At 44.3% G+C, this 16375-nt stretch overlaps 1 protein-coding gene across 1 annotated transcript in view; it reads left to right on the top strand.

Annotated features, from left to right (window-relative positions):
- The first annotated feature begins 3531 nt into the window (after positions 1–3531).
- The window catches only part of itga11a (integrin, alpha 11a), a 116423-nt gene continuing 103579 nt past the window's right edge, over positions 3532–16375 (top strand). Inside the window, exon 1 of the mRNA XM_048615755.1 lies at positions 3532–3784. Coding sequence (XP_048471712.1) covers positions 3733–3784 — 52 coding nt within the window. The 5' untranslated portion in view covers positions 3532–3732. The remainder of the gene's footprint in view (positions 3785–16375) is intronic.

The following is a 16375-nucleotide window of genomic DNA, read 5'->3' as shown; positions in this document are numbered from 1 at the left end:
TGGACTCCCCCATCCTAGGAAAAAGACCTTGGCTATTCACCCTATTCTTGCCCCTTGTGATATTATAAACTTCTATAAGGTCACCCCTCAGTCTCCGATGCCTCAAGGAAAAAATCCCCAGCCTTTTCAACCTCTCCCTATGACTCAAAGCCTCCAGGCCCGGCAACACCCTCATAAATCTATTCTGCACCCTCTCAAGTTTCACAACATCCTTCCCATAGAAGGACGATCAGAACTGTACGCAGTATTCCAAAACTGGTCTCACCAATGTCCTGTACAGCTGCAACATGATGTCCCAAATCTTATACTCAACATTCTGACCAATGAAGGCAAGCGTACCAAATGCCTGCTTCATTACCCTGTCTACGTGTGACTCCACTTTCAAGGAACTTTGCACCTACAGCCCTAGGTCTCTTCATTCAGCAACACTCCCCAGGACTTTACCATTAAGTGTATAAGTCCTGCCCTGGTTTGCCTTTCCAAAATACAGCACCTCACATTTATCTAAATTAAATTCCATCTGCCACTCCTTGGCCCATTGGCTCATCTGATCAAGATCCACTGTCCCCAGGTTCTATTTCTTCAACCAGGACAATGGCCCATTCCTGATGGAAAGTATTGTGGGCAGGAATTTCTACTTTGGAAAGGGGATGGGGAGCACAGCATTATTTAAGGACAAGTGCTTCCTCTTGGACCTCCATGCGTGCGTTCGCTATTTCCTGTCTGCAGGCTCTGAGCTCAATATGGAGCTGAGATGGGCTTCTGGTAGACAGGAAAGAGGGACAAGACTCATTGACCACAAGCCAGCAATGTACTCAGTGGGAATCAAATTGTCTGCTTTCATGATGTTGGTTGAGGGATAAATATTGCTCTGGACGCCTTGCGGAACCCTTGGCTCCACGTCCCACTGAGCTTAGAGATGAAGCATTTCCTACAAACATGGAAATCCTCACTCAAGGAAGTGATCATTGGAAATAGTCAATACCTTGACAAATAGCTAAGAGCTGTGATAAGATTAACAAGGATGCGTAAATGATGATAGGAAATATTCACAAATACAAATTGCTCTTCATGCAGCAGTCCTGCCATCCCAGGAATCAGTCTGGTAAACCTTCATTGCACTCCCTCCATAACCAGAACATCCTCCCTCAGATAAGGAGACCAAATCTACACACAATATTCCAAGTGTGGTCTCACTAAGGCCATGTACAATATCAGTGAGACTTCCTCGCTCTACTCAAATTCTCTTGCTGCAAAGGCCTAATGTCACCTTCAACCCCTATTGTATTTGCATGCTTTCTTTCAGCAATTGACTTCTCTGCAAAGCAACAGATCCCATGGTTGTTCTACAAAAGAGCAAAGCAGTTCTTTCTGATGTTCCAGCCAGTGTTTACCCCTCAGCCAATGTCACTAAGCAAATTGTCCAACCATTATCTTTGACTTTCCAATGTTAGGACCGTACTCAAGGCCAAATGGCCAAAAGTACTGTGATGGACTTCAGGATATCCCAAGGATGTGATAGGGGCTATAACAATGCAAGTTTCCTCTTCATTTTACAACTGGAGGCACGAAACAATGTTGGCGTAGAAGATGGGGAATGTTAATCAGCGTCTGACCTATCTTGTAGCTGACTCTGGGGTGACACCCCATGACTCTGATGCAAAATTCTCCAAAAAGAATGAAATGTCTCTTTGGCAGAGCAAATTGGCAAAATACAAAAGCAAAATAATGTGGGCACGTCATAATCTGAAATAAAAAAACAGAAAATATTTGAACTGCTCAGCAGGTTTAGTTCCTCGCTGGGGTGAGAAATAAGTTTAATCAGACCGGTGATGAACAGTCACTGATCAGAAACATTGTCGCTTGCTCTTTCCCCTTTTTGTGGATGCCACCTGATCTGCTGAATATTTCCAGCACTTTCTGTGCACAATCCAGTTGCACAAACAGCCTGGCTAAATGAGTTTGGAGCTGAAGGAACACAGCAGGCCAGGCAGCATCGGAGGAGCAGGAAAGCTGACGTTTCGGGTCGGGACCTGTGTTGTCTCTGACTCCAGCATCGGCAGTTCTTACTATCTTTGGCCGAATGAGTTTGACTTGTTTGCTGGAAACATGGCGTAAGGTCGAGATGAAACTCGACAGGAAGTAAGCAAGATCGGGTGTGGGGAATTTGGAGTGTAGGGTATGGGGGAAGTAGGCTGCTTTTTGCACTGCCATGTCGTGGTTCTAAGTGTGTGGGTCTTCTCGGGGCTTGTACAGTCCAGTGTGTGTATGGGCAGCTAGCTTCTGGTCTAACAAACAAGCCTCATACAGTGAATAAGATGTAGTCTATTGCATCTCAGCAACTACTTCCAGGTTATAAGAACAAATTCAATAGGTATTTTCTAATCACCCTGTTCGGAGATATTATTACACATGTCTGGAGCAGTTGGTATTTGAACACAGGACTCCTAGCCTAGAGGTAGGAGCACCACCAAGACTTCCGATAGAACAAGCTCAAAATGCTACCAAGACTATAAGGAGGACCTCGCCTTAAGTCTGTCTCCAACGGGAGCCTACTTTACTGTCCCAACAACTCCTCGTATTGTCTTCACAGTGAGCGGTGCTTACTGTATTCAAGCATCTATTAACCTTTTCAACCCATGACAACATTGGTCTCTTTGGAATCAAGTTGAACAGTCAGCAGCTAGGCCAAGGTCAATGACCCTGCACTGGAAATGGGAGAACAGTGGCTTTGGAGTTTAAAACTACTTCACTCAGGATAGAAAATATAATCCTTGCTGGCCTAGTGCAAACTTTATTTTATTCATTGTGAAATGTAGGTGTCAGTGGCTATTCCATTATTTATTGTCCATCCCTAATTGCCCAGAGGGCAGTTAAGAGTCAACTACATTGCTGTGGGTCTGGAGTCACATGTAGGCCATGCCAGGTAAGGATGGCAGTTTCCCTCCCTAAAGGACATTAGTGAACCAGATGGGTTTTTACGACAGCTGGCAGAGTTACATGGTTATTGGTTCAGATTTGTATTAAGTTAAGATTTGTGCTATGGTAGGATTGGAATCCAAGTCCCTGGAACAATAGCCAAATCTAATGACATTACCACAGTGCCATCACCTCCTCTCCCGCCCCTCCCTTTTACTTGCAACAAATTTATTTCTGCTTGTTCCTCCTGGAGTAATAGGGAATTCACTTACAGAACCCTAAGAATTTTAATTTTTACTTTGGAAAGGAATTCAGCTAAACCCTTTCCCAGTGCATTTTTGTCAGTTGAAGCATAAATCATGGGCATCAAAAGATGCTGCGTCTTTAAATTTTTACAGTCACCGTTCATAATTTCCTCCGAGCTGTCACATTATAGGCAGTCACCGAGGTAAAGTGCACAGAATAAAGTTAATGTTTGCTTTGAGTTAGAGCACAGCCAGTCTCTGGTTTCCCCTCCTCTCCATGTGGTTGACATCACATGCAGTCAGGCAATAAGTGCTTCATACATTGCTTGCTAACTCCAACCAGTGGACTGCTGCTGTTTCAAAAACACTGAGCTCCTGCTGCATGTAAGGGACCAGGACAAGGGGAGGAAATAGCCCGATCCATAAACATCCTGGCAGCCTCCAAACCTAATGCCAGAAGCCCTCCTACAACAGCCCTCCTACTCCCACAGTCAGAAAGCAAGAAGTCACATCAAGCACACATCGGTGACAGCTATTCAGCTATTGGACTTTGAACTGTGTTATACAGATGGATCTATACAGATGTGGCTTTGTTGTGTGGTTCGTTACTCAGCTGTCAGGTGAGTTGGGGGTAAGGCTTTGTTGGGACTGATGGCGTAAAGCAGGGGACAGTGTCTCTAACAGTCCATGGCTTTATAAAACTAATAGGATTATTATTTCAATTTAGTGGGTAAAAAGAAAGGGAGAGATGCAAGGTTCTGATTAACTTAGTTTCCTACAGGAAAATTGCAACAAAGTCAGCAGAGTTATACATAAAAGCAGAAAAATAGAAGAAGTATAAATCAACGGACACAAAATTTTTTCTGAAGTTGGCTAATGTGAATGAACCCTTTCCTTCTGTTTGTCTCTCTGTCTTGTGCTGTTGTCAGTAGTTTGTGCATTAAGCAATTCTGAAGTGGAGTGAGCAAGTGTTTTAACTTCAGTGAGTTGCCTCACGATGCAAGCAGTATGCAGTTCAGGGAGAATCAGCAAACGTGGTGTGTCTCCTGTTAGTATAAAGGCATTCGCATATGTGGTTACTGGAAAACCTTTCCAGGAGGTTGGATTATGTTATTATACTGTTGGGTTTGATGGGACTATTTTTAAAGGAACGGTCGCTGGCTTTTGTTCTTGGCTTTTAAAAGCTGTTCACTCAAAAGACTGATATGTAAAGCTCCAGTACTGTTCTCACTTTACTTTTATATTCAAGCTACAACACCAGCAATGAGAGGGAATCTGTAAATAACAGACTTAGCCATACTCAATTTGGGGCAGAAAGTTAGAGACTATGCGCCGAGTCTGAGCGATTACAAATGACCTCTGCACCACAACAGGAAAAGGGAGACTGTGCCTTTTCAAAATATTTAGTTTGAAAAAACTGGATTTAATGGTACAGCTCAGGAAGATGCTAGGTTCGATCTCTGATCTGTGCGGACTTGATCCCAGCTGCTATGGTAAACCAGTTTCCCTGGTTGATGCTGAACACAGTTTGGATTCCAATGCAAGTGAGGCGTGACAGTAAAGGGCAAACCTGACTCATGGGTGATGCCCCCCATGTTTGAATTGCTTATCGTCAAGATACGTAGGTGAAAAACTTAGGTGAGGTACCAGAGGACATGCCTGTTTGTGTCCACCCTGGCACAACGTGAGTGAAACACATGGGAGAAAACTGACAAAGTTTAACAGAACGATTACGGCACCAGAGGCAAAGGAGAGAGATGAAAGAAAGTGTTGCATTTGATCTATTTGAAGATGAAGGCAGGCGGATAATTTGTGTTGCTATATATGCTGATTAATTTGGGATTTGCACTTCCAAACGTGGTGAGAGAAAGATCACACCTCTCAGGGTGTTCCAAAGCTCTTTACAGCCCAGTAAGTGATTTTTTTTGACATGTAGTCACTGTTGTATTGAAGGAAAGTCAGGAGCCAATTTGCACTCAGCAAGATCCCACCAAGTGTGGTGCCCAGATAATCTGCCTTTGCTGGTGAGGCTGGACGTGAGGACAACTCTTCTGTGGTTCCTCAAATTCCTGTCTCGACACCTGTTACTATCAGCTGGCATGGCACCTTGGTATATTGTTTCATCTGACAGGCAGCACTTGTGACAGTGTAGCACTCCTTCAGCACCATGCCAGACTCAGCCTGCATTCACTGCTTCAGCAGCTGGAGCAGAACCTGAGAAAACCAGAGGGGAGATTCACACTCACTTGAGCCCCATGTGCCAGGCTAGCCTGGTCTGCAATCTCCGTGGTGAGACCATTATCTCCAGGACATGCCAATACCTCCAAAACTGGTCTCTCTCCACTTGACCAAACAGCTGTAGCAGCAGAATGCAGTGCAACTTCCTGACTAAAACAGCTGAGACCCGTGGGGCAGCACGGTGGCTCAGTCGTTAACACTGCTGTCTCACAGCACCAAGGACCCAAGTTCAAGTCCAAACTTGGCTGACTGTCTGTGTGGAGTTTGCACATTTTCCCTGTTCCTCCAGGTGCTCCGGTTTCCTCCCACAGTCCAAAGATGTGCAGGTTAGGTGGATCGGCCATGCTAAATTGCCCTTTCTGTCCAGGGATGCATCGGCTAGGTGGGTTAGCCATGGGAAATGCAGAGTTAAAGGATAGGGTGGGTCTGAGTGGGATGCTGTTCGGAGGGTCAGTATGGGCTGAATGGCCTGCTTCCACACTGTAGGGATTCTATGATTTGGTGATTCTGGGGGAGCAGGTATAAAGGAACCTATTGGATTATACACCCGTTGTCTTTAAACCTAACTCTCAGGGTTAAGACATTCTGGAAATTACTGCCAGCTCTCTCCTGAATTATAACATTCTGTAAATGGGCTTCTATTTCTGTATCGGCTTCCATCCTTGCAGGGGACTGCCTCATCTCTAAGCTGAGCGAGCCCTGGAACCTCTCCTGCTGCCTTGGCCAATATTCCTCCCCCAACCAACAGCATGAATCAGGTGATCTGATTATCTGGCTCTCTGTTTCCCAGCGGTTAACCTGCCAGCACAATTCACTCAGAGACCAACACTCACTGCAGACTCTAATCCAAAAATCCCTTCCACAAACCACGGCCCAGAGACAACTGAAAGTTAAAGGCAATGTCGGCTCCAGAAATCGGTTGCCCACAATATTGAAGGCAACTGCACTAATTTCTGACTCCTAACGCGCATTCCCACACCGACAGTGTAGCAGTGTTCTTAGTTGAAGGAAATATGCTTGTGGTGAGACTGTCATTCCTGAAATCAGATTCCTCCGTCACTTGGAAAATGTGTTTGAGAATCAGCAAAAAAAACCAAAGAACTGCCGATGCTGAAAATTAGAAATTGCTGGATAATCTCAGCAGATCTGGCAGTGTGTATGGAGAGAAAGCAGAGTTAATGTTTTGTGTCCAGTGACCCTTCCCTGGAACTAAAAGGTCTGGAGAAGGGTGACTGTACCCTCAAAATGTTGTGTGTCGGTAGCTGGTCAGTTTTGACTTCATATTGTTACAGTGTAATGTGAATGTGGAGCTGGCTCGTTCCAAGTTTGGGAAGGAGCTTCTGGAGGAATTTACAGCACTAAAGGTTCCATTTGGCCTATCATATCAATGCTGGTTCTTTTCACAGAACAATTCAAATTGAATCCCACTGCTCCAGGCTCGTTGCTGCATCTTCCTTATTTTCAAATGCTTATCTGACTTTCCCATAAATGAGAAAATCATCTATGTTTCAACAGCAAAGTGGTCCCTGATTTGATAAACTCTGGGTGAACATGACTGTTTAAAGATGTCTCCTCTCATTCTCCTGCCACGGCTATGTATCCAGCACAGTGAAATTTCAGTTGCTACAGATTAGATTTTATTTTCTTTATCTTTATTCATTCATGGGATGTGGGCATCACTGGCCAGGCAGCATTTATTGCACATCCCTAATTTCCCAGAGGGCAGTTAAGAGTCAACCATATTGCTGTGGGTCTGGAGTTACATGTAGGCCAGACCTGGTAAGTTTCCTTCGCTAAAGGGCATTAGTGAACCAGATGGGTTTTCCCCCAACAATCAATAATGGATTCATGGTCATCATTCGACTCTTAATTCCAGATATTTATTGAATTCAAATTCCATGGCAGGATTCGAACATTACCTGGGTCTCTGGATTAACAGTACAGTGATAATACCACTAGGCCATGGCCTCCCTTGATAGAAGTGACTGCCAGAGAAATGTAGATGCCTCACCAATTCCTCCTCTTGGCCCATGTCTGAAGCTCCATTTGTCCAGATACAAGGGGCTATGGGCAGTTGGGAAAGGCCCAGGGCTGCCAATAGCAGATCAGCTGGCCACTAACCAGCAACTGCTGAAAGATGGTGAATTCATTCAGGCAGCTCTCCATGTTTTTGAATGACTGATGAGATACATTACATCTGAAAGCATTTACAGATTGCTTTTAAAGCCCTCTGGTCAATTCCTACACAAAGGCACGGGAATTTATTGCTGTTTCCTTTGTGTCAAATTGCGAAGAGCCAAGATCCGTTGCTTACTTAGCTATTTGCCACTGAGGACAAAAAGCTTTAATTGAGAATGATTGCGATATATATATTCCAGAAGTACCTGCATCCCCATCCACTGTTGGCCTGCTTTGCATCTCTGTTTTGAACTCTTATGAAGACAGACTGCATCAGTTGGGACTATATTAACTGGTGTTTATAAGAATTAGGTGGGATCTCGTGGAAACTTATAACATTCTCACAGGAATAGACCAGGTAAATGCAGGAAATATGTTCCTGATGACCAGGGAGTCCAGAAGTAAGGGTCACTGAATAAGGGTACAGGATAAAGGGTGTTTGTGATGCAGTAGTGTCCCTACTTCTGAGCCAGGAGACCTGGTTTCAAGTCCCTCCTGCTCCAGGAATGGGTCATATCATCCCTGAACACATAAATTCAAAACTATCTAAGGATACAGGATAGGCCATTTAAGACTGAGATGAAGAGAAATGTCTCCCCCACCCCGCCACCGAGAGTGGTGAGTCTGTGGAATTCACTGCTATAGAAACTACTTGAGGCCAAAACATTGAATGTTTTCAAGAAGGAAGTGAATGTAGTTCTTAAGGCTAGAGGGATCAAAGGACATAGGGAGAAGGGGACAGGGGACTGCGTTGGATGATCAGTCATGATCACATTGAATGTCAAAGCAGGCTCAAAGTGCTGAATGGCCCAGTCCTGCTCCTATTTTCTATATTTGACAGTATTGTGGTTCTTGTGCAATGACTAGATCAGATTTTGGCTCAGGTTGGCAAGTCCTAGCACCAACAGACCTCACCATTTACAGTTGATATTGTTTATTGGTCTTACCATGATGTGGATAATGTAAGCTGCGGGCAATAAAGCAGTTACAGGCTGCAGTAGGACCCATGCCCTGTAAAGTGTTGTTATTTAAGTGTAATTCAAATGCTTTAAAATAAAACCACCCTATATGTATCTTGTCAAGTGTCAATGAGTGAAAAATGTTCATATGTCATACTGACAGCAGTTCAGGATCCCAGGATCCTTTGCTCCTTTGATCTTCTTTATTGCTATGTTTGATCACTACCTTGGGATCAAATTTGACCCATTCTGGCCACACCATTGTACCATCACCAAGCCAGCATATTGTCACCTGGCACCTTCCCCGATCAGCTGCTGACAGGCTCTTCCATGCCATTGCTCCTCAAGACTTGATAATTGCAATTCCATTCATTTCGCTCTGTGCGCCTGAGGTCACCCCAAATTCTACGACCTGTGTCCTAAGTTGCGCTGAGTTCTGTTCACTCATCACACTCGCTGGCTCACATCAGCTCCCTGACATGAAATGTCTACTTTTTAAAGATTATCATCCTTGCTGTCACGTTCGTCCCTGTGTTCACCCTAACCCTGTCTCTGTAATCATCACGAGACTAACTATCCTCCAAGTCAATAATGTGGAGCTGGAAAAGCACAGAAGAACAGACAACATCATCTGAGAAGCAGGGAAGTCAATGTTTTGGGCTGAAACCCTTTGTTAGGACTCCTCACTGCTTAAAACTGGCAACTTTGACCAAGCTTTTGGGCTTCAGAGCTATTATCTCTTAATGTGACTTGGTGCCATGTTTTATAATCCTCTTGTGAGATGCTTTGGAAGTTACATTGGATTGAAGGTGCCACATGAATGTACATTGTTCGTGTTTTCTATATGGTTGCCTGTGGAAGAAGCTGGGCTCTGTGTAAGAGGATTGAGGGGTAGGGGGAGCTGAAAGGGGAGAACTGGCCTCAATCTGGAATGGAATGGTGAAATCCAGGCATGAGATTCCCAATCCACTGGACCTGCTGTGGGCCCCACTACTTTTGGTTGTCACTGATCTCTCAGGTCTCAGCTTGAAATTAGAAACCAGGTCCTGATGACTTCATTGGACTGAACTGGATACTTAAAGTCAAACTCTGCTTGCCTTCCTGTGAATTCCCTGCTCGAAAGAGCTGGTTAATACCTTGGATACAGCAAGAAACCTGCGGGATCACTGACGGTAAGCCATCATATGGTGAAGCCAAATGTGGTGAGTCATATTTTGATGTTGTCTCTCCACGTGGCTGGGCTTACCTCTCTGCATGCCCAGTTAAAAGTGTAGCCAAAGTACTTGGGAATTCTTGAATTCCAAACAAATTAATTACGCTCACTTTATTGCCTTGTGAAACAGCTGACATTTGGCACCTAGTGTACACTCTGTGCTATCACCTTCAGTCATTGCAAACCAATGCTGGCAAGTTGTGCGGAACTGCTCCTACCTCCCATCTCTCCCCAGGGCAGTTCACCATCACTGATAATGCTAACTGTTATAGCGCTGTCACCTCTCGGTCAGGATAGTCATGTGTTCAAATCCTGCTCCGGAAAGCTGGACACACAAAACGAGACTGACATTCCAACGTACCACTGGAGGAGTGCTGCATTGTTAACTGTGCCATGTTTTGAATAAGGTTTTAAATTATTCAGAACCTCTCGATTGGATGACTAAAATCCAGTTGCGCTATTTTGCAGAAGAGCAGGAGAAGTTCTCCCCAGTGTCCTGCTCACTTGTCCTTTATTACTTGGTCATTATCACATCGCTGTCTGCGGGAGCTTGCTGTGTGCAAATTGACTGCCACGTTTCTAACATTACAACGGAAACTATACTTCAAAAGGAGTCCATTGGCTGTAAAGTGTTTTGGGAACGCCGTGAGGTCCTGGGAAGTGCTGCATTCTTTGTTTCCACTTCTATTTCACACCTCCCTGCAGTCAACGTTCCCTCTAATAATTTCTATTCTTGTGTGGGTCCACATGGGGTGGCGACTTCAGGAATTGAAAGTCAATGCCATGAGCAGTGTTGACACATGGATGGCTACTTGTGGATCCTCGGAGTGGCTGCATGTGTGAGCTAGTTGCACAGCTCAGAGGGTGCAGTACAGTGACCACAAGCAGCTGTTCCTGAACGGTCGAAAGTTGCTCTATTGACGTTAACATTCATGTAGTAGTGAAGCAGGAACTCAATGTGGAGAGCTGTCTGTTCTTGGCCAGTGAGCAGCACTAAGCCAGTGGCTTATTCAGGGCATGAGGCCACCCTTGTATCCACATTACAATTGTGTGCAGTAAGTCATCAATATTCACTCCGTTCACTACCAACGCCCAGTAGCAGCAATGTGTACCATCTACAAGATGCACTGCAGTAACTCAAGCCTCCTTAAACTGCACCTCTCAAACTAAAACTTCCACCATCTAGAAAGACACATGCAGCAGATTTATAGCATTTGCTGGCTCCTCTACAAACCATATACCGTCCTGATTTGGAACGACTATCTCTTAACTGTCACTGGGTCAATATCCTGGGAGCAGCAGCACTATGGGTATACTGCCACTACGTGGAGTGCCTGTTGCAGTTAAATCCTTAACACTACTTTCTGAAATGGTAATTACGGATGGCCAGCTACATCCACATCCCATCAAAGAAGAAAATAAACCTTGGGACCATTCAGGGGGAATGACTAGGTGTGAAATTTTTCCCTGTTATGATGATCATGTAGCCTGGTAGTAGTCATGCTGTTTCGAAGCGATTCGAGGTGGTTCCTCAGTTGAAATACCACTGTATAAAGACAAGGATTTCTTGTGGTCACAGGCGTTGTGGTTTGAGCACACCCCACAGAACGTGAACCAAAAGGATCCCAAAGGCTCCTTCCCAACATCAAGCCCACCCACCTTTCCCAGATAATTCAACAACCACCTGATCTGGATAACACGCTTCCTTCCCAGAATCTGAAGAAACGTAAGAGTTTAGAGTCATACAATCCTGGGGTTTGACACCACGGAAAGACGCCCTTTAGCCCATCGTGCCAGTCAACAACTATCAATCGGTTCTAATCCTGTTTTCCAGCAACATCCCAATCTATTTTCATACCCGACTCTCACATAGAACATAGAACAATACAGCACAGTCAGGCCCTTCGGCCCACAGTGTTGTGCCGACCTATTATCCTACTCTAAGATCAAACTACCCACCATACCCTACATTTTACTATCATCCATGTGCCTATCCAAGTTTCTTAAATATCCCTAACGTATCTGACTCCACTATTACCGTTGGCAGTGCATTCTAAACAACCACCACGCTGGATTTGTTCAATGAGCTTGTCCATGGTTTGGTGAGTATAAAGTCACATCGTAGAAAAGGCCATTGGGTCCTTTCCACCCATGCTGGTGTTTAGGCTGCCCTTGAGTCTCTTCCCATCATTCTTTCTTTAAGTTTATGATCATAACTTTTTATTCCGTCCTCCCATAGACACTTACCTAACATCCTTTTAAATGTATCAGCATTATAGCTTTGAGCGTTCCCCATGGAGCAAATCTAGAAATGGTCCTTTCCAGTTTGTGTCAACAAGTGCCATTTTCATTGTTAGCAAAAGTAATTTCGGCCAATTTCGGCTCATAAACACTTAAGAATGTCACACGTGCTGACGGTGAGTTGGAATGAGATGTAAAGTGGCTGCACAGCAAACTCAAACTGACCGATTTAATGAGAGAGGCCTGCAGCAATGTGATGTTTGCAGGATTGTGGTTTAGGGTATGGGAAACTGACCGAGCTGTAGAAGGGCTAGTAAAGCTCACCCTGATTTGCTGCACTATAATGACTTCAGAATATCAAGTCAACTGCAGAAGCATTGAGGGCTGATTAAGTTGGCCTAGTCTCAAAGTAACAAACTCAGCATTGGCTAACCGCCAAACAGCATAATTTATTAGGAAGAGAAGAGGGATCCTAGCATTAAAGACTATTATGGAGGATGTAGCAATACCTCTCCACTGATTGGAATCATCTTCTAAAGGAATGAATTGTGTTTATACACCACTTTTCATGAACTCAGGAGAGCCCAGATCACCTCCCTTTATTCTGTCATGGAATGTGAATAGCATTTGCAGTCTAACCTTCATTGGTTTTCAGCAAAGGCCATTTAAGAATCAACCACACTTTTTCTGTTTCAAAAATATACTTTATGCACAAAAAATATGTTTGTATACATCGGCAGAAACACAGTTTGGTTCTGTACGGTAGCATTTCAAGGAAACAAACAAATATTGGAGTTTGACTGTATCCAAACAAACCAAAGACATCTCTTTAACGTACAAGACTATATTTACATGCATTTGAGGCACCAGGAGGGTCTGATAACTGAACGGATCCCCATTGTACATCAGCAGAAAGACCTCACACGGTGGTCTTTCCCTATTGCGCTTTGGTGGCAGCTGCCCCAAGCTTTAGTGTGTCCCTCAGCACGTCGTCCTGGACCTTGAAATGTGCCAGTCTGCAACACTCGATCAGGGTAAATATCTTGTTCTGGAAGACCAACAAGGTGCAGGCAGACCAAAGAGTGTCTTTCACCAAGTTGATGGTCCTCCAGGCGCAGTCAATGTTCGTCTCAGCGTGAGTCCATGAGCCTGGAGTCACATGTAAGTTGCAAAATAAACTGGCAGATTTCAGGCATTTGCAGACCGAGTGGATAGCTATCATGGTCAACATTACTGAGACCAGCTTGATATTCCAGATTTGTTCACTGAATTTGAATTCATCACTTCCATCTGGTGGGATTTGAACCCACATTACCCAGAGGACTGGGCTTGGCCTTTAGGTTACAAGTCTAGTAATGGCTTTACCACATTCTGGGATTGGTTCACTTAGTTGGCTGGATGGTTTGTAAAGGAGTGGGATGCCAACAGTGTAGGTTCAATTTCTACACTGGCTGACATCACCATGAAAGTCCTACCTTCTTAACCTTGCCTCAGACATGGTGATCCTTGAGTTAAACCCACCACCATTTGTCTGTCTCTAACAAGACAGCAGCTGCATGGGACTAAGGTGACTTTGCCTTTACTATTTTCCTGTATTTACGTACTTCTGAAACGTCGGCACTGGTGTAATGTAAGGGAACATTAATACAAGAGAAGCTCCCATTAAAGGCACCCAGATAATTACCGAACAATCTATTTGAGATATTTATGGTTGCAAGTATAAGACAGAAACCCCAAAGGTGTTGTCTACTCTTCTTTAAATGTTGTCACGGAAGGTTTGATGGTTGTGTTCACCTGAGTAGGCAGAGAGGGCCTCGGTTTCATGTTTCATCATGAAGTTCTGGCTCAAGAGCCAACCAGAGTCCTAAGGCAAGATGGCTTGAGAGTGGGACTGTCAGAGGTGAAGGCAACAAAATTAGCAAGTGACTGCTTTTGATAAGATGTGAGATACAGGATGGTGGCTCAGTGCTGTTGGGGACTGTGAGAGGGTGCAAGGAGGAGTAGAGGGGTAACAGAGGAAATCCACTGAGACCACTGGCTGCAATTTTCATGGATAAAGAGTTTGAAATCACAGGGCATGGTTTCCTCAAAGCACTGGGACTAAGCCAGGAATTCTAAGTAATAACAAAAGAATTTAGCCTCCGCTGTTGTTTGGTATTAATAATCCAGAACTGGTCTAATCAACCCAGGTCAGCAGAGAGAGATCAGATAAACATCTCTCAAATCACATGGGTAACTGATGAGATGTAAACCATCAGTGGGTCACAATGCTGAACTGTGCTGCCATAACAGTGCCTGTGGGAGTACCTTTGCCATATGGAATGCCAAGGATCAAGGAGAAAGTTGAAGATAGGTCTCCGATTCAAAAGAGAAGATCAACAGCCAGTTGGAGCTCTCTTCGCCTGTTGGAGACAGCTTCATCAAAGCTCTGCTGCCTGTGCCCCAAATTGCACCAAGTACCATTCATTCATTCTTCCTATGGTCACTGATGGGAATGCTCTTCCAGTGCTTGCAACACCACAGTATTCATTCAAATTCATCCACACCTTGTGCCTCTCTATCTCTGTAACTTTATTTAGCCCTACCACCTCCAGCACCTTAGCATTCCTCCAATGCTGGCATCTTCACATCCTCAACTGCTATTTGCATTGCCAGCTTTTTCTTCAGCGCAGTATGCCTTTAAAATACAAATTGTTAATGTGCTGGGAAAGCATGTTGTTAATGCTCTATTTTTTAAACGACTATAGACGTACTGCTAATCCTAACCAGTTAAATTCACACTGTTTTTCATAAAATATTCAACTATACTCATAATCCCACTTTGTAACATTGGAGTCTAGGAAATCAGTGTTATAGAACTGACATTACAGAGACTCAGTGCAGCTTCTTTATCCCATTGACCATCTCAGAAACCTGTTGGTTTTTTTCACTCTGTTCTGAGGAAGGGTAACTCGACCCGAAAGGTTGACTCTGATTCATCTCCGCAGATTCAGCTGGACCTGCCGAGCACTTCCAGCAATTTCTGATTTTCTTGCTGATTTACAGCGTCCACGGTTCTTTCAGTTTTTATTTGGGCTTTTTCACTGTTTGGTTCTGCAACTACAGCTTGTCCAGACTTGCACTCACAGGTAGTGTTCAAACACTATGTGAGATTGTTCCAGTCACGCTATAAATAACTGCTCAATGACACACTGGACAACACTTGCTTTATTCACTTGCTGTATCACCAGGCAAGTTAACATTTATTTCCCATCCCTATTTCCCTGAAGAAGGTAGCGGTGAGCTGCTGTCTTGAACTGCTGCTGTTCTAGGGGTTGGGGGGGCCACTGACTGGACAGACATTAGACTGATATTTCCCTGGGTTCTTGCTCTCATTAGCTGTTGCTTAATTGACACAAAACAATGCCATTACATTTAGCATTACAAAGCACCTTGCTTTGGAGTTGTGGCTTAGTGAATAGCATCCTGATTTCTAAGTCGGAAGGATATGGATTCAAAAGCAATAGGGCCAGTGCAGCGCTGAGGGAATGCTGCACTCTCAGAGGGTGCTGGCTTTCTGATATAAACTTAAAAATCAAAAACCTCATTGCATTCTTTCAAGGGAGGGGAGTTCTCCCATTGTCCTAGTCAATATTTCTCCCTCAGCTCATAACATATCATTTGATTGTTACATCATTGCGACTTGTGGGATTTATTCCATGTAAAAATTAGCTGCTGCCATTACAACAGTGACCATTTCAAAGATAGTTAATTGGCTATAAAAGCACTTTGGATCATCCTGTGGTCTTGACAGGCACATCATAAATGCAATTTTTTTATATTCTTCCCTTGTTCTTCCTTCTCCTGAAGGTGTTGTAAGATCCTGGGAATGGTGAGACATGTCAATGTGTAGGCTTTAGCTATCAGCTCCTGTGCTGCTGGCTGCTCTAATGGAGCATTTCTGGATGTGGCCAATACCTATGTTGGCCAACCATCTGGTTCAAACTCAGCAGTTCAGCTGCAGAGTTGGCTGATCTTGACAATTGAACAATTCAAGGAAAAATTAAATTCCCAGTGTGTGTGAGTTTCAGTATGAATTTGTAACTTTGTGTCAGATGGAGTGTGTGTGTGTATGTGTGTGCGTGTGTGTGTGTGTGCGTGTGCGTGTGTGTGCATGTGTGTGCGTGTGTGCGTGTGTATGTGTGTGTGTCTGTGTGTGTGTGTGTGCGTGTGCATGGGTGTGTGTGTGCATGTGTATGTGTGTGTATCTGTGAGTGTGCGTGTGCGTGTATGTGTGTGCGTGTGCGTGTGTATATGCATGTGCGTGTGTGTGCGTGTGTGTGTGAGAGTGTGTGTGTGTGTGTGAGTGTGTGTGTGTGTGTGTGTGTGTGTGTGTGTGTGTG

The sequence above is a fragment of the Rhincodon typus genome, chromosome 33 (assembly GCF_021869965.1).
Source record: "Rhincodon typus isolate 14 chromosome 33, sRhiTyp1.1, whole genome shotgun sequence".
Classification (NCBI taxonomy): domain Eukaryota; kingdom Metazoa; phylum Chordata; class Chondrichthyes; order Orectolobiformes; family Rhincodontidae; genus Rhincodon; species Rhincodon typus.
Note: the sequence above shows the minus strand (reverse complement) of the source record. Positions and strands in the feature narration are given on the sequence as shown.